The sequence below is a fragment of the Scyliorhinus torazame genome, chromosome 13, assembly GCF_047496885.1.
Source record: "Scyliorhinus torazame isolate Kashiwa2021f chromosome 13, sScyTor2.1, whole genome shotgun sequence".
Lineage (NCBI taxonomy): Eukaryota > Metazoa > Chordata > Chondrichthyes > Carcharhiniformes > Scyliorhinidae > Scyliorhinus > Scyliorhinus torazame.
The window spans coordinates 97,833,501-97,856,524 of NC_092719.1; the positions used below are offsets into that span (position 1 = coordinate 97,833,501).

The 23,024-nt window shown below is 49.1% G+C and overlaps 1 protein-coding gene across 2 annotated transcripts in view; it reads right to left on the bottom strand.

The window, feature by feature from the left end:
• The window catches only part of nckipsd (NCK interacting protein with SH3 domain), a 429,686-nt gene that overhangs the window by 43,487 nt on the left and 363,175 nt on the right, over positions 1–23,024 (bottom strand). For both annotated transcript variants that reach the window (XM_072471987.1, XM_072471988.1), the window contains one exon: positions 2,716–2,808. In XM_072471987.1, coding sequence (XP_072328088.1) covers positions 2,716–2,808 — 93 coding nt within the window. The remainder of the gene's footprint in view (positions 1–2,715; positions 2,809–23,024) is intronic.

The following is a 23,024-nucleotide window of genomic DNA, read 5'->3' on the forward strand; positions in this document are numbered from 1 at the left end:
AGCCTCGCTATCACGTGGCACCGGCAACAAACCAGAGATGACAACTCTGTCTGTCCTGGCTTTTAACTTCCAGCCTAACTCCCTAAACTTGTTTATGACCTCCACACCCCTTTTCCTACTTACGTCATTGGTAGCAATGTGCACCACAACTTCTGGCTGCTCCCCCTTAAGGATCCTGAAGACATGATCCGAGACATCCCTGGCCCTGGCACCCGGGATGCAACATGCCTTGCGGGAGTCTCGCTCGCGACCACAGCATCTCCTATCTATTCCCCTAACCATTGAACCTCCTTCTACTATTGCTTTTCTATTCTCCCCCCTTCCCTTCTGAGCCCCAGAGCTAGACTCAGTGCCAGAGACATGGCCGCTAGGGCCTTCCCCCGGTAGGTCATCCCCCCCAACAGCATCCAAAACGGTATACTTGTTTTGAAGGGGAACGGCCACGAGGGATCCCTGCACTGTCTGCCTGTTTGTTTTCTTTCCCCTGACTTTAGCCCAGCTACTCTTGCCCTGTACCTTGGGTGTGGTTACCTCCCTGTAACTCTTCTCTATCACCCCCTCTGCCTCCCAGATGATCCGAAGTTCATCCAGCTCCAGTTCCCTAAAACGGTCTTTGAGGAGCTGGAGTTGGATGCACTTCCCGCAGGTATAGTCAGCGGGGACACCGGTGGTATCCCTCACCACCCACATCCTACAGGAGGAGCATGCAACTGGCCTAGCCTCCATCCCCTCTTACCTTACAGAATATAGCTGCCCTGTGGACCAACTGGACCTCTGCCCTCCGACTCTGCTCCCAGTCAGCTGCACTCTCTGTAAACCCCTGGCTCCCTTCTCGCTCTTTGCGGAAATGTAGGAAACAAAATAAAAGGAGCACCTACTCCCTCCTCACCTAACTCCCTCAGTCACCAAACTCTCACTATAGCACTCAAATGCACCAAATTCAGCACTCCCTCATTCACCAAACTCTCACTATAGCACTCAAGTGCACCAAATTCAGCACTCCCTCAGTCACCGAACTCTCACTATAGCACTCAAATGCATCAAATTCAGCACTCAGTGCAAACAAAGTCTGCACTGTAGGAGGATCACTTTTATACTGTGAATCTAGCCTCTGAAAACTGGCCTAATCCAATTAACTAATTAACAAGCTCCAGCTGCAAGTACCTACAAGTAGAACCTTTGTTTAAAGCTGATTGAAAATTCACTTTCTTCTAAACCAAACAACAACTTTTAAGTTAATTAACTAAATAAAAGAAAGACTAGACTTTAGATAAAAATGAACCCTTCTACTCCCTCAGTCACCAAACTCTCACTATAGCACTCAAATGCACCAAATTCAGCACTCAGTGCAAACATGGATAGGGGAGATAGAACATAGAACAGAGATCGATACAGCGCAGTACAGGCCCTTCGGCCCACGATGTTGCACCGAAACAAAAGCCATCTAACCTACACCATGCCATTATCATCCATATGTTTATCCAATAAACTTTTAAATGCCCTCAGTGTTGGCGAGTTCACTACTGTTGCAGGTAGGGCATTCCACGGCCTCACTACTCTTTGCGTAAAGAACCTACCTCTGACCTCTGTCCTGTATCTATTACCCCTCAGTTTAAAGCTATGTCCCCTCGGGCCAGCCATTTCCATCCGCGGGAGAAGGCTCTCACTGTCCACCCTATCTAACCCCCTGATCATTTTGTATGCCTCGCAGAGGTAGGTTGTCTACACAGAGAGTGGTGGGTGCGTGGAATGCACTGCTAGCGGAGGTGGTGGAGTCAGAGTCATTAGGGTCATTTAAGCAGTCTTGGACAGGCACATGGACATCATTAAACTGAAGGTGTGTAGGTTAGGTTGATCTTAGATTTGGATAAATGGTCGGCACAACATGATGGGCCGAATGGCCTGTACTGTATATCACTAATTGCAAGGCAACATACGTGCCACTGTAAAGATTGGATAGTTTAATTAAGCATGCAGGCCTTTAATGTGATTGGTTAAGTATTTTCATATGCTTAATCGATAATCATGATTGGACATAGATAACTAGTAACAAATGATTGGTATTAGCTAATTCCTTGGATTCGAATCTCAAAGTATAACTGTCTGCCGTTCCTGAATCTGTTCTGTGTTCTAGGATGGAAACATAGATCCTGAGGGGTATTGACAGGGTGGATGTGGAGAGGATGTTTTCTCTTGTGGGAGAATCTGGAACTAGGGGGTCACTGTTTAAAAATAAGGGGTTACTCATTTAAGACAGAGATGAGGAGAAATTTCTCTCTCAGAGGGTCATGATTCTCTGGAACTTTCTTCCTTAAATAAAGACTAGTTTTTAAATTCCAAGAGTCTTTGTCTGGTCTCTCATGATTGAGGGTGAAGTACACTACAGTCAAATAGCTGTATAATTGTTCCCTCAACACCCGCAATCCTACCAAGTGTATTGCATCTCCTCACTCACCCACGCTCCTGCCAACTGGTAGCTGACATTTGTGAACTCTGACATGCTGTGTTGCTGCCACTAGCTATACCAGGATCTGGCGATTCAAGGAATTCCTGCTCCAGACTGGTTCAGCTTTAAATACCATTGTGAGTTGTACTTATTCATACCAAACAGAAACCCCACAACCATGCCAAACATTGCACTCACTGGAGCCACTGTAGGTGGACGACTGGACATAAAACAAATGAAAATAAAACACCTCATAATTTGATCCTCACCTGCTCGGTTTAACAGCAGCAATAATTTCTCGGTGAACACTTTCACGTTTTCCTGTTTCGTCAGTGTTTTCATGATGATGTTGCTGGATGGCACTGTAACCATCAATTATTTAGTTAGCACAATATACAGTCTAACAAACAGTAACTCCTCTTAGTCCATCAGTTCTGATTTTGAACAAGAACCTGGACTTCTGGTTTACTTTAGATTAACGTCTGTCCTACTTGTATTTGGGGCTCCTCATATATGGTGGTGTAGGTGATCTTTTACTGTCTATATTAATTGTTGTCCTGCAAAAGTTGGATTTTTAAAACATTGTGCCTTGTACAAATTTCAAAGCTTTTGACATTATGGCTGAAAAGGTCTCTGGATTCTGATGTGCAGCAGCAGTGAAGGTTATCACAGCACTGGGTGAACAGGATCCCATGTGTAACAGTGTGGTGACTTTCTAGTGGGTGTCTGGAAACATTTCAATTTTTGTGATTGTCTTGTTCTCTGTTTCTTCCCCAGTTGCCTTAAGAAAATAGACATTGTCATGACTAATTAGCATTTAAAAACACAAGATGATCAGAGTTTCTGTTTGCTTTCGAAGTTTAATTCATGTGTTTTTCATTTAAGCAAAAACTCGGATTAAGGTGAGGAATGACACTTCTGCTTTGGACAGATGCTGGTAATTGGAATATAAATATTTTCTAATTTAATAAAACAAAGATTAGAGGCTTTGAGTCTTACAGAATTAAATTATGATTTTGATTTGCAGGGAAATACAAATTAAGATGAGAAAAGACTCCAGCTTGACATGGTTTTTGAAGGTTATGGAAAGAAAAGTACAACAGTTGTGCAATCGATAGGCTGTCTCTTTTCTCTCAGACATGCGTGCACAGTTTGCTGTGGTTGTAAGAAAACACAATTTGTTTTAACTTGAGCTTCTCCTCAATTCAGTCTGAAAAATTGAGCATCAACTGCTCGAGGTCACAGAAAGATATCCCACTAATTTAGTTGACAAAATGGTACTGATGGATTCAGGGAGATTTGGTATTTTGCACATGATCTGAGTGCACAATGTGACTTCAGCTGATAGAAACATGGGTCAAAGCAAAATATCAATTCCAAGCCCAGGCTTAGGCCTTTGGGAGAGTTTGAGGCTTTCAAAGAAAATAATGAAGATATTAAACTGCTCAAGCAATAATCTAATGCAATCACATTATTTTGTAATTTTTGTTTAATATTCTGGATATCTAGAATAATTTTTTTCTTCAGACAGCATTGCGAATGAGGTGTGGGGAAAATATAACAGCACCACCTCATGGCATGGCAAAATATTGTTAAAGGTCAGTGCTAGTCGACATTTATTCCCATCAAATTGACAAGACGTTTAATAAAAATGGAGTTTGACTTATTGACTGGCTGTAGATGAATGGATTTGCTGTTAACTCCTACATAAACACTGGTATTATCAAAAAACAGTACATCCACCAACTCAGCCTTGGAAGAGCTTCTGACTAACAGGCCTCTCAGGAGGAATCAGTCAGAGGGTTCAATCTGTCAGAGGGTTCAGTCAGTCAGAGGACTGGCGTCTGGGAGATGAGGTGGCCAGGGAAGTGGAACAGGAAGCTAAGGAAGCAAACTATAACTGCAGAGATCTGATTTTCAGATGTAGCAGTGCTCCCTGTGATAGAAAAATCAATGGGGATGCACACCAACAATTATGGACAATTTATAATTCGAGGTGACACAAGGTGTAACACAGGCAGTTGATTGTTGGGAAGTATGTTTCCCGGGTTGTTTGTTCGCTGTAACCGGTTTTGATATATGTTTGTAAGAAAATACATTAAAAAAAAAAATTGAACAGATCAGAGCCAGCATATTAACACTTTCAAAACCACAGTAATATTTCCTCATTTAAATCAATTCAATTTATTGGACCTCCATTTATAAGGGGATATTCTCATCAGAAAAATAGCCTGGAAGATTTCCTTTAAGATGGAACCTCCTCCTATCTTCCAGGCCAGCAGACTTCCCTCTGATTGTCCCGTTCCTGGATCATCCCATACCTTCTGTTGCTCCAGTTGGTACAGTTTTTTCCCCTTTTTCACCCTCTCTCTCCGCCGCGGCGAATAGCTCCTCAAACACGGTCACAAACATCAACCACCTTTCTTCAATCCCCCCTGAAGAGCCCCTTAACTCATACTTTATCTTCTCTAATCGCAGCAAGTTGTACAGGTCAACCAACCAAGCCGCTATCCCCGGTGGCGATGCCGACTGCCACTTCAGTAAAATCTGCCGCCGTGCAATCAGAGGGGAGAAGGCCACAACTTCGGCCTTCCTCCTCTCCATGAGCTCCGGCTTCTCTGAAACCCCAAATATCGCCACCAAAGGGTCCGGGTCCACCTCCTGCTCCTCTATCCTGGCGAAGACCGCTGTCATGAAATGCAAACATGCAGCTAATCAAAGCAAAAGAGAAAGCCTAAATGTGGCAAAGAGTAGTGGGAAGTCAGAAGATTGGGAAGGCTACAAAAACAAACAGCGGATAACAAAGAGAGAAATCAGGAAAGAGAGGATCAATTATGAAGGTAGGCTCGCCAGTAACATTAGGAATGATAGTAAAAGTTTCTTCAAATACATTAAAAACAAACGGGAGGCAAAAGTAGACATTGGGCCACTCCAAAATGACGCTGGTAATCTAATGATGGGAGACAAGGAAATAGCTGAGGAACTAAATAAATACCTTGCGTCAGTCTTCACAGTAGAAGACATGAGTAATATCCCAACAATTCAGGAGAGTCAGGGGACAGAGTTGAATATGGTAGCCATCACAAAGGAGAAAGTGCTAGAGAAACTAAGAGGTCTAAAAATTGATAAATCTCTGGGCCCAGATGGGCTACATCCTAGAGTTCTAAAGGAGATAGCTGAAGAAATAGTGGAGGCGTTAGTTATGATCTTTCAAAAGTCACTGGAGTCAGGGAAAGTCCCAGAGGATTGGAAAATCGCTGTTGTAAACCCCCTGTTCAAGAAGGGAACAAGGAAAAAGATGGAAAATTATAGGCCAATTAGCCTAACCTCGGTTGTTGGCAAGAATCTAGAACCCATTGTTAAGGATAAGATTTCTAAATTCTTGGAAGTGCAGGGTCGGATTAGGACAAGTCAGCATGGATTTAGTAAGGGGAGGTCGTGCCTGACAAACCTGTTCGAGTTCTTTGAAGAGATAACAAATAGGTTAGACCAAGGAGAGCCAATGGATGTTATCTATCTTGACTTCCAAAAGGACTTTGATAAGGTGCCTCACGGGAGACTGCTGAGTAAAATAAGGGCCCATGGTATTCGAGGCAAGGTACTAACATGGATTGACGATTGGCTGTCAGGCAGAAGGCAGAGAGTTGGGATTAAAGGTTCTTTTTCGGAATGGCGACCGGTGACGAGTGGTGTCCCGCAGGGTTCAGTGTTGGGGCCACAGCTGTTCTCTTTATATATTAACGATCTAGATGACGGGACTGGGGGCATTCTGGCTAAGTTTGCCGATGATACAAAGATAGGTGGAGGGGCAGGTAGTATGGAGGAGGTGGGGAGGCTGCAGAAAGATTTAGACAGTTTAGGAGAGTGGTCCAAGAAATGGCTGATGAAATTCAACGTGGGCAAGTGCGAGGTCTTGCACTTTGGAAAAAAGAATAGAGGCATGGACTATTTTCTAAACGGTGACAAAATTCATAATGCTAAAGTGCAAAGGGACTTGGGAGTCCTAGTCCAGCATTCTCTAAAGGTAAACTTGCAGGTTGAGTCCGTAATTAAGAAAGCAAATGCAATGTTGTCATTTATCTCAAGAGGCTTGGAATATAAAAGCAGGGATGTGCTTCTGAAGATTTATAAAGCATTAGTTAGGCCCCATTTAGAATACTGTGAGCAATTTTGGGCCCCACACCTCAGGAAAGACATACTGGCACTGGAGCGGGTCCAGCGGAGATTCACGCGGATGATCCCAGGAATGGTAGGCCTAACATACGATGAACGTCTGAGGATCCTGGGAATATATTCATTGGAGTTTAGGAGGTTGAGGGGAGATCTAATAGAAACTTACAAGATAATGAATGGCTTAGATAGGGTGGACGTAGGGAAGTTGTTTCCATTAGCAGGGGAGACTAGGACCCGGGGGCACAGCCTTAGAATAAAAGGGAGTCACTTTCGAACAGAGATGAGAATTTCTTCAGCCAGAGAGTGGTGGGTCTGTGGAATTCATTGCCACAGAAGGCGGTGGAGGCCGGGACGTTGAGTGTCTTTAAGACAGAAGTTGATAAATTCTTGATTTCTCGAGGAATTAAGGGGTATGGAGAGCGGGTAAATGGAGTTGAAATCAGCCATGATTGAATGGTGGAGTGGACTCGATGGGCCGAATGGCCTTACTTCTGCTCCTATGTCTTATGGTCTTAATGAACACATAGAATAGGACACGACCAATGAGCAGTCAGGACACTCAGGGGTGGTATCTCATTTTAAAGGGAGGAGGCACTCACACCCCGCCTCTTTCCACAGACCAACATGTACAGAGTGACACAGGGTGTATCCTCAGCATCACACCCCAGCACGTGGCTTAGAGCAAGGCTGGTTCAGTTAGACTGAGTTACTACATTTAGATTAGCAGAGAGTCGAACTCATTGAGAACTGTGCTAATAGTTCAATAAAACACATTGAACTCACTTCAAAGTCTGGAGCATCTTTTACTCAAAACTGCATCACGTGGCAGCTTGTGTTATTCCAAATTACGTAACACAACATGACACCAGGAGTCTGTTCAATCTAGGAAGGCTCTGCACCTTCAACACGCCATTTGGCAGATACTGCTACAATCGCATGCCATTTGACATCATCTCGGCATCGGAGATATTCCATCGCATCATGGAGCAGATGATGGAAGGCATTGAAGGAGTTAGTGTGTATGTGGATGACATCATCATATGGTCCACGACCCCTGAAGAACACGTGTCCCGTCTCCAGAAGGTATTCCGCCGTGTACATGCCAACGGCCTAAAGTTGAACAGGTCCAAATGTTGTTTTGGCACATCGATGCTCAAGTTCCTAGGCGACCAGATCTCACAGCATGGTGTGCACTCGGACGCAACCAAAATCAAGGCCATCGAGGCGATGAAGATCCCCGAGGACAAAAAGGCAGTGCTGCGCTTCTTGGGTATGGTCAATTTTCTGGGCAAGTTCATTCCAAACATGGCCACACACACCACGGTCCTACGCAATCTGGTGAAAAATCAACTGCCTTTGAGTGGAAGGCGGCACACCAGACAGAGTGGCTGGAGCTGAAAGCCAAGCTCACCACTGCACCAGTCAACAAAGAACAAAGAAATGTACAGCACAGGAACAGGCCCTTCGGCCCTCCAAGCCCGTGCCGACCATGCTGCCCGACTAAACTACAATCTTCTACACTTCCTGGGTCCGTATCCCTCTATTCCCATCCTATTCATGTATTTGTCAAGATGCCCCTTAAATGTCACTATCGTCCCTGCTTCCACCACCTCCTCCGGTAGCGAGTTCCAGGCACCCACTACCCTCTGTGTAAAAAAACTTGCCTCGTACATCTACTCTAAACCTTGCCCCTCTCACCTTAAACCTATGCCCCCTAGTAATTGACCCCTCTATCCTGGGGAAAAGCCTCTGACTATCCACTCTGTCTATGCCCCTCATAATTTTGTAGACCTCTATCAGGTCGCCCCTCAACCTCCTTCGTTCCAGTGAGAACAAACCGAGTTTATTCAACCGCTCCTCATAGCTAATGCCCTCCATACCAGGCAACATTCTGGTAAATCTCTTCTGCCCCCTCTCTAAAGCCTCCACATCCTTCTGGTAGTGTGGTGACCAGAATTGAACACTATACTCCAAGTGTGGACTAACTAAGGTTCTATACAGCTGCAACATGACTTGCCAATTCTTATACTCAATGCCCCGGCCAATGAAGGCAAGCATGCCGTATGCCTTCTTGACTACCTTCTCCACCTGTGTTGCCCCTTTCAGTGACCTGTGGACGTGGACTCCTAGATCTCTTTGACTTTCAATACTCTTGAGGATTCTACCATTCACTGTATATTCCCTACCTGCATTAGACCTTCCAAAATGCATGACCTCACATTTGTCCGGATTAAACTCCATCTGCCATCTCTCCGCCCAAGTCTCCAAACAACCTAAATCCTGCTGTATCCTCTGACAGTCCTCATCGCTATCCGCAATTCCACCAACCTATGTGTCGTCTGCAAACTTACTAATCAGGCCAGTTACATTTTCCTCCAAATCATTTATATATACTACAAAGAGCAAAGGTCCCAGCACTGATCCCTGTGGAACACCACTGGTCACAGCCCTCCAATTAGAAACGCATCCTTCCATTGCTACTCTCTGCCTTCTATGACCTAGCCAGTTCTGTATCCACCTTGCCAGCTCACCCCTGATCCCGTGTGACTTCACCTTTTGTACTAGTCTACCATGAGGGACCTTGTCAAAGGCCTTACTGAAGTCCAGATAGACAACATCCACTGCCCTACCTGCATCAATCATCTTAGTGACCTCCTCGAAAAACTCTATCAAGTTAGTGAGACACGACCTCCCCTTCACAAAACCATGCTGCCTCTCACTAATACGTCCATTTGCTTCCAAATGGGAGTAGATCCTGTCTCGAAGAATTCTCTCCGGTAATTTCCCTACCACTGAAGTAAGGCTCACCTGCCTGTGGTTCCCTGGATTATCCTTGCTACCCTTCTTAAACAGAGGAACAACATTGGCTATTCTCCAGTCCTCCGGGACATCACCTGAAGACAGTGAGGATCCAAAGATTTCTGTCAAGGCCTCAGCAATTTCCTCTCCAGCCTCCTTCAGTATTCTGGGGTAGATCCCATCAGGCCCTGGGGACTTAGCTACCTTAATATTTTTTAAGACACCCAACACCTCGTCTTTTTGGATCTCAATGTGACCCAGGCTATCTACACACCCTTTTCCAGACTCAACATCTACCAATTTCTTCTCTTTGGTGAATACTGATGCAAAGTATTCATTTAGTACCTCGCCCATTTCCTCTGGCTCCACACATAGATTCCCTTGCCTATCCTTCAGTGGGCCAACCCTTTCCCTGGCTACCCTCTTGCTTTTTATGTACGTGTAAAAAGCCTTGGGATTTTCCTTAACCTTATTTGCCAATGACTTTTCGTGACCCCTTCTAGCCCTCCTGACTCCTTGCTTAAGTTCCTTCCTACTTTCCTTATATTCCACAAGTCCCAGTCAATATTGGGGAAATTCCGCCACCCCTTTTACATCCCCCTCTATCCCGCCTGAAACATCTAAATCCTGGAACGTTTAGCTGCCAATCATGCCCTTCCCTCAACCAGGTCTCTGTAATGGCAACAATATCATAGTTCTAAGTACTAATCCAAGCTCTAGGTTCATCTGCCTTACCCGTAATGCTTCTTGCATTCAAACATATGCACTTCAGGCCACCAGACCCGCTGTGTTCAGCAACGTCTCCCTGTCTGCTCTGCCTCAGAGCCACACTGTCCCTATTCCCTAGTTCTCCCTCAATGCTCTCACCTTCTGACCTATTGCTCCCATGCCCACCCCCCTGCCATACTAGTTTAAACCCTCCCGTGTGACACTAGCAAACCTCGCGGCCAGGATATTTATGCCTCTCCGGTTTAGATGCAACCCGTCCTTCTTATATAGGTCACACCTGCCCCGGAAGAGCTCCCAGTGGTCCAGATAACGGAAACCCTCCATCCTACACCAGCTGTTTAGCCACGTGTTTAGCTGCTCTATCTTCCTATTTCTAGCCTCACTGGCACGTGGCACAGGGAGTAATCCCGAGATTACAACACTAGAGGTCCTGTCTTTTAACTTTCTGCCTAGCTCCCTGAACTCCTGCTGCAGGACCTCATGCCCCTTCCTGCCTATGTCGTTAGTACCAATATGTACAATGACCTCTGCCTGTTTGCCCTCCCCCTTCAGGATGCCTTCTACCCGTTCGGAGACATCCTGGACCCTGGCACTAGGGAGGCAACATACCATCCTGGAGTCTCTTTCACGTCCACAGAAGCGCCTATCTGTGCCCCTGACTATAGAGTCCCCTATTACTATTGCTCTTCTGAGCTTTGACCCTCCCTTCTGAACATCAGAGCCAGCCGTGGTGCCACTGCTCTGGTTGCTGCTGTTTTCCCCTGATAGGCTATCCCCCCGACAGTATCCAAAGGGGTATACCTGTTCGAGAGGGGGACAACCACAGGGGATTCCTGCACTGACTGCCTGCCCTTTCTGGTGGTCACCCATTTCTCTGCCTGCACCTTGGGTGTGACCACATTTATATAACTGCGATCTATGACGCTTTCCGCCACCTGCATGCTCCTAAGTGCATCCAATTGCTGCTCCAACCGAACCATGCGGTCTGTGAGGAGCTCCAGTTGGGTGCACTTTCTGCAGATGAAGCAATCCGGGACGCTGGAAGCCTCCTGGACCTGCCACATCTCACAATCAGAGCACTGCACCTCTCCAACTGACATTGCGTCAATTAATTAAAATTAAAAGTTAAAACAAATTTATTTTTAAAGTTACTGTTAACTATCTGTTTCCTAGCACCAGATTTCTAATATAAATGTGAAAGCTAAATATAGTACTCTCCGATCTCTGGCTTAGATACCCCTCTAAATTATAATTAAGTAATTATGTTTATTTAGTTACCAATGCTTAATTTTTTTAATTTAGTGTAGATTCCCAACCAGCCACTCAGGTCACAGCTTTTCTGTGATGTCACTTCAGTTTTCCCCCCCCGACACACACAATTTGAAAAAGGTATAAAAGTAAAAATGAGTAAAAATCACTTACTTACCTTCTGAGTTTCTGAGATGTTCTCAGGTTCTCTCCCTGACAGAGACTGCTCCTCCTCCTCCGAACGGCTCCCGAAATTAGGCCGCGATCTTTTTAAATCTCCGCTCTGACTCGCAGCTCCCGCACTTTTTAAATCTCCCGCGCTTTTTAAACCTCCCGGCTCTCTCTCCTCTCGCGCTGTTTTCAATGTCCCGGCTCTCTCTCCTCCCGCGATTTTTAAATCTCCCGCGCTTTTTAAATCTTCCGGCTCTCTCTCCTCCCGCGCTTTTTAAATCTCCCGGCTTTCTCTCCTCTCGCGCTGTTTTCAGTGTCCCGGCTCTCTCTCTCCTCTCGCGCTGTTTTCAATGTCCCGGCTCTCTCTCCCCTCACGCTGTTTTCAATGTCCTGGCTCTCTCTCTCCTCGCGCTGTTTTCAATGTCCCGGCTCTCTCTCCTCCCGCGCTGTTTCCAATCTCCCGGCTCTCTCCCCGCGCGCTGTTTTCACTGTCCCGGCTCTCTCTCCTCGCGCTGTTTCACTGTCCCTGCTCTCTCTCCTCCCGCGCTTTTTAAATCTCCCGGCTCTCTCTCCCCTCGTGCTGTTTTCAACGTCCCGGCTCTCTCCCCTCGCGCTGTTTTCACTGTCCTGGCTCGCTCTCCTCTTGCGCTGTTTTCAATGTCCCGGCTGTCTCTCCTCCCGCGCTGTTTTTACTGTCCCGGCTCTCTCTCCTCTCGCGCTGTTTTCACTGTCCCGGCTCTCTCTCCTCTCGCGCTGTTTTCAATGTCCCGGCTCTCTATCCTCCCACGCTGTTTTCAATGTCCCGGCTCTCTCTCTCCTCGCGCTGTTTTCAAAGTCCTGTCATTCTTCGACCCAGACCAGGAGACAAAGATATCCACAGATACGAGTCAGGATGGCATCGGTGCGGTGTTGCTTCAATGAGATGACACATCATTCTGGGCACCAGTAGCCTATGCTACTGGTGCCCAGAGTCGATTTCAGCGGGAGCGGAGCAGGCTAGTCAATTTCAGCGGGAGCAGTGCGCAAGTGATTTCTGGGAGGTAAGTTTCTCCTTTAAAAACACTTGTCTTTGCAGGAGCAGGCCACTCGATTTCAGCGGGAGCGGAGCAGGCTACTCAATTTCAGCGGGAGCAGTGCGCAAGTGATTTCTGGGAGGTAAGTTTCTCCTTTAAAAACACTTGTCTTTGCAGGAGCAGGCCAGTCGATTTCAGCGGGAGCGGAGCAGGCTAGTCAATTTCAGCGGGAGCAGTGCGCAAGTGATTTCTGGGAGGTAAGTTTCTCCTTTAAAAACACTTGTCTTTGCAGGAGCAGGCCAGTCGATTTCAGCGGGAGCAGTGCGTTAGTGATTTCTGGGAGACCTTCACAGGAGCAGGCTAGTCAATTTCAGCGGTAAACACTTACCTGGTCCCGTTTTCGGTCCCTCTTTGCTGTTTTAAAAAAAAATTTAGTGTTTAAGGCGGGAACAGGAAGTTCGACCCGCGGACTTCTGGGAAGACCCTCACCAATAAATTCTGGTGGAGAGGAAACCTGAGACACTACACGTGTAGTGTCTCCCACCTGCCCTCCTCCTCTAACCTAATAATAAAACCTATTGGTGTGAGGTAAGTACCATATTTTATTATTATTATTATTATTTTTTAAAAAATTTAATTTAGTTGTTAGCCAGATCTTAGTAGAAAGTTAAAGGGATGGCAGGGAAGGGAGTGCAATGTTCCTCCTGCAGGATGTTTGAGGTGAGGGATGCCGTTAGTGTCCCTGCTGATTTTACCTGCAGGAAGTGCTGCCATCTCCAGCTCCTCCAAGACCGAGTTAAGGAACTGGAGCTGGAGTTGGAAGAACTTTGGATCATTCGGGAGGCAGAGGGGGTCATAGATAGCAGCTTCAGGGAATTAGTTACACCAAAGATTGGAGATAGATGGGTAACTGTAAGAGGGACTGGGAAGAAGCAGTCAGTGCAGGGATCCCCTGCGGTCGTTCCCCTGAGAAACAAGTATACCGCTTTGGATACTTGTGGGGGGGGCGACATGCCAGGGGTAAGCCATGGGGTACGGGCCTCTGGCACGGAGTCTGTCCCTGTTGCTCAGAAGGGAAGGGGGGAGAGGAGCAGAGCATTAGTAATTGGGGACTCGATAGTCAGGGGCACAGATAGGAGATTTTGTGGGAGCGTGAGAGACTCACGTTTGGTATGTTGCCTCCCAGGTGCAAGGGTACGTGATGTCTCGGATCGTGTTTTCCGGGTCCTTAAGGGGGAGGGGGAGCAGCTCCAAGTCGTGGTCCACATTGGCACTAACGACATAGGTAGGAAAGGGGACAAGGATGTCAGGCAGGCTTTCAGGGAGCTAGGATGGAAGCTCAGAACTAGAACAAACAGAGTTGTTATCTCTGGGTTGTTGCCCGTGCCACGTGATAGTGAGATGAGGAATAGGGAGAGAGAGCAATTAAACACGTGGCTACAGGGATGGTGCAGGCAGGAGGGATTCAGATTTCTGGATAACTGGGGATCTTTCTGGGGAAGGTGGGACCTCTACAGACAGGATGGTCTACATCTGAACCTGAGGGGCACAAATATCCTGGGGGGGAGATTTGTTAGTGCTCTTTGGGGGGGTTTAAACTAATGCAGCAGGGGCATGGGAACCTGGATTGTAGTTTTAGGGTAAGGGAGAATGAGAGTATAGAGGTCAGGAGCACAGATTTGACGTCGCAGGAGGGGGCCAGTGTTCAGGTAGGTGGTTTGAAGTGTGTCTACTTCAATGCCAGGAGTATACGAAATAAGGTAGGGGAACTGGCAGCATGGGTTGGTACCTGGGACTTCGATGTTGTGGCCATTTCGGAGACATGGATAGAGCAGGGACAGGAATGGATGTTGCAGGTTCCGGGGTTTAGGTGTTTTAGTAAGCTCAGAGAAGGAGGCAAAAGAGGGGGAGGTGTGGCGCTGCTAGTCAAGAGCAGTATTACGGTGGCGGAGAGGATGCTAGATGGGGACTCATCTTCCGAGGTAGTATGGGCTGAGGTTAGAAACATGAAAGGAGAGGTCACCCTGTTGGGAGTCTTCTATAGGCCTCCTAATAGTTCTAGGGATGTAGAGGAAAGGATGGCGAGGATGATCCTGGATAAGAGCGAAAGTAACAGGGTAGTTATTATGGGAGACTTTAACTTTCCAAATATTGACTGGAAAAGATATAGTTTGACTACATTAGATCGGTCGTTTTTTGTACAGTGTGTGCAGGAGGGTTTCCTGACACAATATGTTGACAGGCCAACAAGAGGCGAGGCCACGTTGGATTTGGTTTTGGGTAATGAACCAGGCCAGGTGTTGGATTTGGAGGTAGGAGAGCACTTTGGGGACAGTGACCACAATTCGGTGACGTTTACGTTAATGATGGAAAGCGATAAGTATACACCGCAGGGCAAGAGTTATAGCTGGGGGAAGGGCAATTATGATGCCATTAGACGTGACTTGGGGGGGATAAGGTGGAGAAGTAGGCTGCAAGTGTTGGGCACACTGGATAAGTGGAGCTTGTTCAAGGATCAGCTACTGCGTGTTCTTGATAAGTATGTACCGGTCAGGCAGGGAGGAAGGCGTCGAGCGAGGGAACCGTGGTTTACCAAAGAAGTGGAATCTCTTGTTAAGAGGAAGAAGGAGGCCTATGTGAAGATGAGGTGTGAAGTTTCAGTTGGGGCGATGGATAATTACAAGGTAGCGAGGAAGGATCTAAAGAGAGAGCTAAGACGAGCAAGGAGGGGACATGAGAAGTATTTGGCAGGTAGGATCAAGGAAAACCCAAAAGCTTTCTATAGGTATGTCAGGAATAAGCGAATGACTAGGGAAAGAGTAGGACCAGTCAAGGACAGGGATGGGAAGTTGTGTGTGGAGTCTGAAGAGATAGGCGAGACACTAAATGAATATTTTTCATCAGTATTCACTCAGGAAAAAGATAATGTTGTGGAGGAGAATGCTGAGACCCAGGCTAATAGAATAGATGGCATTGAGGTACGTAGGGAAGAGGTGTTGGCAATTCTGGACAGGCTGAAAATAGATAAGTCCCCGGGTCGTGATGGAATTTATCCTAGGATTCTCTGGGAGGCTAGGGAAGAGATTGCTGGACCTTTGGCTTTGATTTTTATGTCATCATTGGCTACAGGAATAGTGCCAGAGGACTAGAGGATAGCAAATGTGGTCCCTTTGTTCAAAAAGGGGAGCAGAGACAACCCCGGCAACTATAGACCGGTGAGCCTCACGTCTGTAGTGGGTAAAGTCTTGGAGGGGATTATAAGAGACAAGATTTATAATCATCTAGATAGGAATAATATGATCAGGGATAGTCAGCATGGCTTTGTTAAGGGTAGGTCATGCCTCACAAACCTTATCGAGTTCTTTGAGAAGGTGACTGAACAGGTAGACGAGGGTAGAGCAGTTGATGTGGTGTATATGGATTTCAGTAAAGCGTTTGATAAGGTTCCCCACGATAGGCTATTGCAGAAAATACGGAGGCTGGGGATTGAGGGTGATTTAGAGATGTGGATCAGAAATTGGCTAGCTGAAAGAAGACAGAGGGCGGTGGTTGATGGGAAATGTTCAGAATGGAGTTCAGTTACAAGTGGTGTACCACAAGGATCTGTTCTGGGGCCGTTGCTGTTTGTCATTTTTATCAATGACCTAGAGGAAGGCGCAGAAGGGTGGGTGAGTAAATTTGCAGACGATACTAAAGTCGGTGGTGTTGTCGATAGTGTGGAAGGATGTAGCAGGTTACAGAGGGATATAGATAAGCTGCAGAGCTGGGCTGAGAGGTGGCAAATGGAGTTTAATGTAGAGAAGTGTGAGGTGATTCACTTTGGAAGGAATAACAGGAATGCGGAATATTTGGCTAATGGTAAAGTTCATGGAAGTGTGGATGAGCAGAGGAATCTAGGTGCCCATGTACATAAATCCCTGAAAGTTGCCACCCAGGTTGATAGGGTTGTGAAGAAGGCCTATGGACTGTTGGCCTTTATTGGTAGAGGGATTGAGTTCGCATTTGGAGTATTGCGTACAGTTCTGGTCACCGCATTATAGGAAGGACGTGGAGGCTTTGGAGTGAGTGCAGAGGAGATTTACCAGGATGTTGCCTGGTATGGAGGGAAAATCTTATGAGGAAAGGCTGATGGACTTGAGGTTGTTTTCGTTGGAGAGAAGAAGGTTAAGAGGAGACTTAATAGAGGCATACAAAATGATCAGGGGGTTAGATAGGGTGGACAGTGAGAGCCTTCTCCCGCGGATGGAAATGGCTGGCACGAGGGGACATAGCTTTAAACTGAGGGGTAATAGATATAGGACAGAGGTCAGAGGTAGGTTCTTTACGCAAAGAGTAGTGAGGCCGTGGAATGCCCTACCTGCTACAGTAGTGAACTCGCCAACATTGAGGGCATTTAAAAGTTTATTGGATAAACATATGGATGATAATGGCATAGTGTAGGTTAGATGGCTTTTGTTTTGGTGCAACTTCGTGGGCCGAAGGGCCTGTACTGCGCTGTATCGTTCTATGTTCTATGTTCTATGCATCAAGGCCACTGAAACCAGATATGCTCAGATTGGGAAGGAGTGCTTGGGTCTTCTCACCGGCATCCTCAAATTTCATGATTATGTCTACGGCCTGTCGACATTCACTGTCGAGACGGATCATAGGCCTCTGGTCCACATCACCCACAAGGACCTGAACAACATGACGCCTCGGTTGCAGAGAATCCTGCTTAAACTTAGGGGGAATGACTTCAACCTGGTGTACACACCTGACAAGGGTCTCATCATCGTTGATGCATTGTCCCGCTCCGTCACCTTGCCCAGTGAGCCGCTGGAGATCATCCAGCACATCGAACCGCAGGTGCAGCTGTGTGCTAGCACTCTCCCGGCGACAGATGAGAAGGTAGTTCTCATCCGTGATGAGACAGCCAAAGACCCCCTCTTGCAGCGCGTCATCCACAACCTCACCAATGGCTGGCAGAAAGGGCAGTGCCCACAATTTTACAATGTGAAGGATGACCGGACGGTGATTGACGGTATCCTCAAGCTGGACAGGATTATCATTCCGCTCAGTCTCCAGAGCTTGGTGCTGCCCCAGATTCATGAGGGACAACTGGGCGTCGAGAAGTGCAGACGCAGAGCCCGGCAAACTGTCTACTGGCCCGGCATCAGCCAGGACATCACGAACATGGCCCTGAACTATGCTACCTGTCAGCGGTTCCAGCCAGTGCAGAGCAAGGAGACGCTCCAACAGCATGACATAGTGACCTCTCCGTGGTCCAAGGTTGGCATCGACCTCTTTCATGCGAATGATCATGACTACGTATTGATCATTGACTATTTCTCAAATTACCCTGAGATGCTGAAGCTCCCGGACCTCATCTCTCGGACCGTCATCAAAGCCTGTAAGGAGACGTTCCCAAGGCATGTCATCCCAATCACCGTCATGAGCGACAATGGTCTGTGCTTTAGCAGCCGAGAATGGTCCACGTTTGCCAGGTCATACAATTTCCAGCATGTCACCTTCAGCCCGCACTATCCGCAGTCCAATGGAAAAGTCGAGAAAGGGGTGCACATTGTGAAACAGCTCATCTGCAAGGCCGCGGACTCTGCTTCCAACATACACCTTGCACTGCTCGCGTACAGGGTGATTCCATTGTCCACTCGCAAGTCGCCGGCTCAACTCCTGATGAACAGGGACCTGCGGATGATGCTTCCAGCCATGCGCCTGCCCAACCTGGATCACCTCCCGGTGCTGCAGAAGGTGCAGCAGCTCAGAGACCGTCAAAAGCAGGGCTTTGATGCCCATGCCACCGATCTGGCCGTGCTATCCCTGGCAGACACTGTCAGGATCAAGATACCGGATGGTGGGTGGTCTGTCCCGGCTGTCGTTGTTCGACAGGCCGCGCCCCACTCTTATGTTGTACGTATGGCTGATGGCTCCATCATGCGAAGGAATCGACGGGCACTGCACAAAGTTGCCTGCCCGCAACCACTTTCTCCTCCATTTCCATATGTTGAATTTCCACCTCCTGATACCTCGCACCACAAGGCCACCAGTCAGGCTTCCATCCGCCCGCTCTCCGGTGGTCGACCAGGATCAGAAGCAAGCCTCAGAGACTGGACTTGTGAACGTTTGTTTTGTTTGCTCTGTTCTGTTGTCCTCCGTCAGTCACGTTAGACAGACTCATTCACAGGTAAATACATTCACTTTTTAAAAAAATAATTTTTATTGAGGTTCTCACAAAATATCAACAACAAAATGAAAAAGGAACCCAATAGAATTAAAAACAGAACAAAAGAAAACAACCCCCGGGCCCCCCTCCCCCTATACATAAATAATAAATTAACACCCCGAATTAACACACAGCGAACAGAGCAAATATATACACCCAGTGTAGACAAACAAAAATAAAATAGAACCCCCACCCCCCCCCCCGGGTTGCTGCTGCTGACCATCTTCTAACGCTCTGCAAGGAAGTCCAAGAACGGTTGCCACCACCTGAAGAACCCTTGCACCGATCCCCTGAAGGCAAATTTCACCCTCTCCAATTTAATAAACCCAGTCATATCGTTGATCCAGGATTCCACGCTTGGGGGCCTCGCATCCTTCCACTGAAGAAGAATCCTTCACCGGGCTACCAGGGACGCAAAGGCAAGAATACCAGCCTCTTTCGCCTCCTGCACTCCCGGCTCCTCTGCAACCCCAAATATTGCGAGCCCCCAGCCCGGTTTGACCCTGGATCCTACCACCCTCGACACTGTCCTCGCTACGCCCTTCCAAAATTCCTCCAGCGTTGGGCATGCCCAGAACATGTGGGTGTGCTTCCTGAGCACCTAACACACCTGTCCTCACCCCCAAAGAACCGGCTCATCCTTGTCCCGGTCATGTGTGCCCTGTGCAGCACCTTAAACTGTATGAGGCTGAGCCTCTCGCACGAAGAGAAAGAGTTCACCCTCTCAAGGGCATCTGCCCACGTCCCCTCCTCGATCTCCTCGCCCAACTCCTCCTCCCACTTACCTTTCAACTCCACCACCGAGGCCTCCTCCTCCTCCTGCATCACTTGGTAAGTTTCCGAGATCTTCCCCACTCCCACCCACCCCCCGAGAGCACCCTGTCCTGTACTGTGCGTGGCAGCAGCCGCGGGAACTCCACCACTTGCCGCCTGGCAAACGCCCTTACCTGTAAATACCTAAAGGTGTTCCCCGGGGGGGGGGAGCCCATACTTCTCCTCCAATTCACCCAGGCTCGCGAACTTCCCATCCACAAACTGGTCCCCCAACCTTCTTATCCCTGCGCTGTGCCACCCCGAAAACCCTCCATCTATTCTCCCTGGGACAAACCGGTGGTTCTCCCGTATTGGGATCCACACCGAGGACCCCACTTCCCCCCCCCCTGTGCCACCTTCACTGCCCCCAGATTTTGAGGGTAGCCGCCACCACCGGGCTCGTGGTATACCTCATTGGAGGGAGCGGCAGCGGCGCCGTTGCCAGCGCCTCCAGACTCGTACTCTCACAAGATGCCGTCTCCAGCCTCTTCCATGCAGCCCCCACCCCTCCATCACCCACTTGCGCACCATCGCCACATTGGCGGCCCAGTAATACCCACAGAGGGCGGGCAGTGCCAGCCCCCCCCATCCCTACTCCGCTCCAGGAACATCCTTCTCACCTTTGGAGTCCCTCGCGCCCACACAAACCCCGTTATGCTCCTGGTGACCCGCATAAAGAAGGCCTTCGGAATAAGAATGGGGAGGCACCTCAACAGGAACAAAAACCTTGGGAGCACCGTCATCTTAACTGACTGCACCCTACCCGCCAGGGACAGCGGCAACGCATCCCACCTCTTAAACTCCTCCTCCATTTGCTCCACTAGCCTCGTGAAATTAAGCCTATGCAGGGCCCCCCAGCTCCTGGCCACCTGGACCCCCAAATACCTGAAGCTCCTCTCCGCCCTTTTTAGTGGGAGCTCGCCAATTCCCCTCTCCTGGTCCCCTGGGTGAACCACGAACAGCTCGCTCTTCCCCATGTTGAGCTTGTACCCTGAGAAATCCCCGAACTCCCTGAGGATCCTCATTACCTCCGGCATTCCCCCCACTGGGTCCGCCACATATAGCAGCAAGTCGTCTGCATAGAGCGACACCCTATGCTCCTCCCCACCCTGCACCAACCCCCTCCAGTTCCTCGACTCCCTCAGTGCCATAGTCAGGGGTTCAATCGCCAGTGCGAAGAGCAGGGGGGACAGGGGACACCCCTGCCTCGTCCCTCAATGCAACCGAAAGTACTCAGACCTCCTCTTGTTCGTGGCCACACTCGCCATCGGGACCTCGTACAACAGCCTAACCCACCTGACAAACCCCTCCCCAAACCCGAACCTCTTCAGCACCTCCCACAAGTACCCCCACTCTACCCCATCGAAGGCCTTCTCAGCGTCCATCGCCACCACTATCTCCGCCTCCCCCTCCCTTGCCGGCATCATAATAACGTTCAGGAGCCTCCGCACATTCGCGTTCAACTGCCTCCCCTTCACGAACCCCGTCTGGTCTTCATGGATCACCTGCGGCACACAATCTGCAATTCTCGTGGCTAAGACCTTCGCCAGCACCTTGGCATCAACATTTAACAAGGAAATCGGCCTGTCAGACCCACACTGCAGGGGATCCTTGTCCCGCTTCAGGATCAAGGAGATCAGTGCCCGGGGCATCGTCGGGGGCAAAGCTCCCCCTCCCTTGCCTCATTGAAGGTCCTAACTAGCAACGGGCACAACAGGTCCACATATTTTTTGTAGAATTCGACTGGGAAACCATCCCGCCCCGGTGCCTTCCCCGCCTGAATGCTCCCTATCCCTTTGGCCAGCTCCTCCAGTCCAATCGAGGCCCCTAATCCCGCCACGAGTCCCTCCTCCACCTTCGGAAACCTCAATTGGTCCAGAAAGTGGCCCATCCCTCCCTCCTCCAGTGGGGGCTCGGACTGATACAGTTCCTCATAAAAGTCCCTGAAGACCCCATTGATGCCAACCCCGCACCACACTCCCCCGATCTCCCTAGCTGCGTCCCGCTTCCGAAGCTGATGCGCCTTGCCTTTTCCCCATACTCATAAATCGCCCCCTGGGCCTTCCTCCACTGAGTCTCCGCCTTCCTAGTGGTCAACAGGTCAAATTCGGCCTGAAGGCTACGCCTCTCCCTCAACAGTCCCTCCTCAGGCACCTCCGCATAACTCCTGTCTACCCTCACCATCTCCCCCACCAGCCTCTCCCTCTGCTCTCTCCTCTCCTTGTGGGCCCTAATGGAGATCAGCTCTCCCTTAACCACTGCCTTCAGCGCCTCCAAGACCTTCCCCACTCGGACCTCCCCGTTATCGTTGGCCTCCAGGTATCTCTCTATGCTCCCTCGGAACTGCTCACTCACCTCCTCGTCCGCCAACAGCCCGACCTCCAAGCGCCACAACGGGCGCTGGTCCCTCTCCTCCCCCAGCTCTAGGTCTACCTATCGCCGAGTACTCGGTATCCTCTACTCTCGCTATCAGCGCCCTACTCATAATAAAAAAGTTGATCCGGGAATAAGCCTTATGAACGTGCGAGAAGAATGAAAATTCCCTAGACCCCAGCCTTGCAAATCTCCAAGGGTCCACCTCTCCCATCTGGTCCATAAACCCCCTCAGCACTTTAGCCGCCACCGGCTTCCTACCTGTCCTAGACCTGGAGTGATCCAGTGCCAGATCCAAGTCGCCCCCCATTATCAGGCCCCCCACTTCCAAGTCCGGGATCTGACCCAACATGCGCCGCATAAAACCAGCATCGTCCCAGTTCGGGGCGTACACGTTGACCAGCACCACCCCCTCCCCTTGCAGCTTACCACTTACCATTACATACCTGCCGCCATTGTCTGAAACAATGCTCGACGCCTCGAACGACACCCTCTTTCCCACCAAGATCGCCACCACCCTGATTTTTGGCATCTAGCCCCGAATTAAACACCTGACCTACCAACCCCTTCCTCAATCTTACCTGGTCTGCCACCTTCAGGTCTGTCTCCTGGAGCATGACCACATCTGCCATCAGCCCCTTCAGGTGCGCGAACACTTCAGACCCCTTACATTCCAGGTTATCAGCCGGATCAGGGGGCTACACACCCCCCTCCCCCGCCGACTAGCCATAACCCCTCCTCAGCCAGCCACGCGCCCACACCCCACGCCCGGTCCGTTCCCCACGGCGGCAGACCCCCGTCCCAACCACCTCCCAACCCCCTCTACTCGCTCCAGCTCCCCCTTGACCATACCAGCAGCAACCCGGTTCTCCCCCCTCCAGCTAGGACCCATCCTAGCTGCTTTGCTCCCTCCATTGTATCCCCGCAAGTCAGCTGACTCCTGCTGACCCCGGCCACTCCCGCCTCTCCTTCGACTCCTCCCATTGTGGGACATACCCTCCTCCTCCATTACCCATCCACAGGCTGTCCGCCTTCCCCT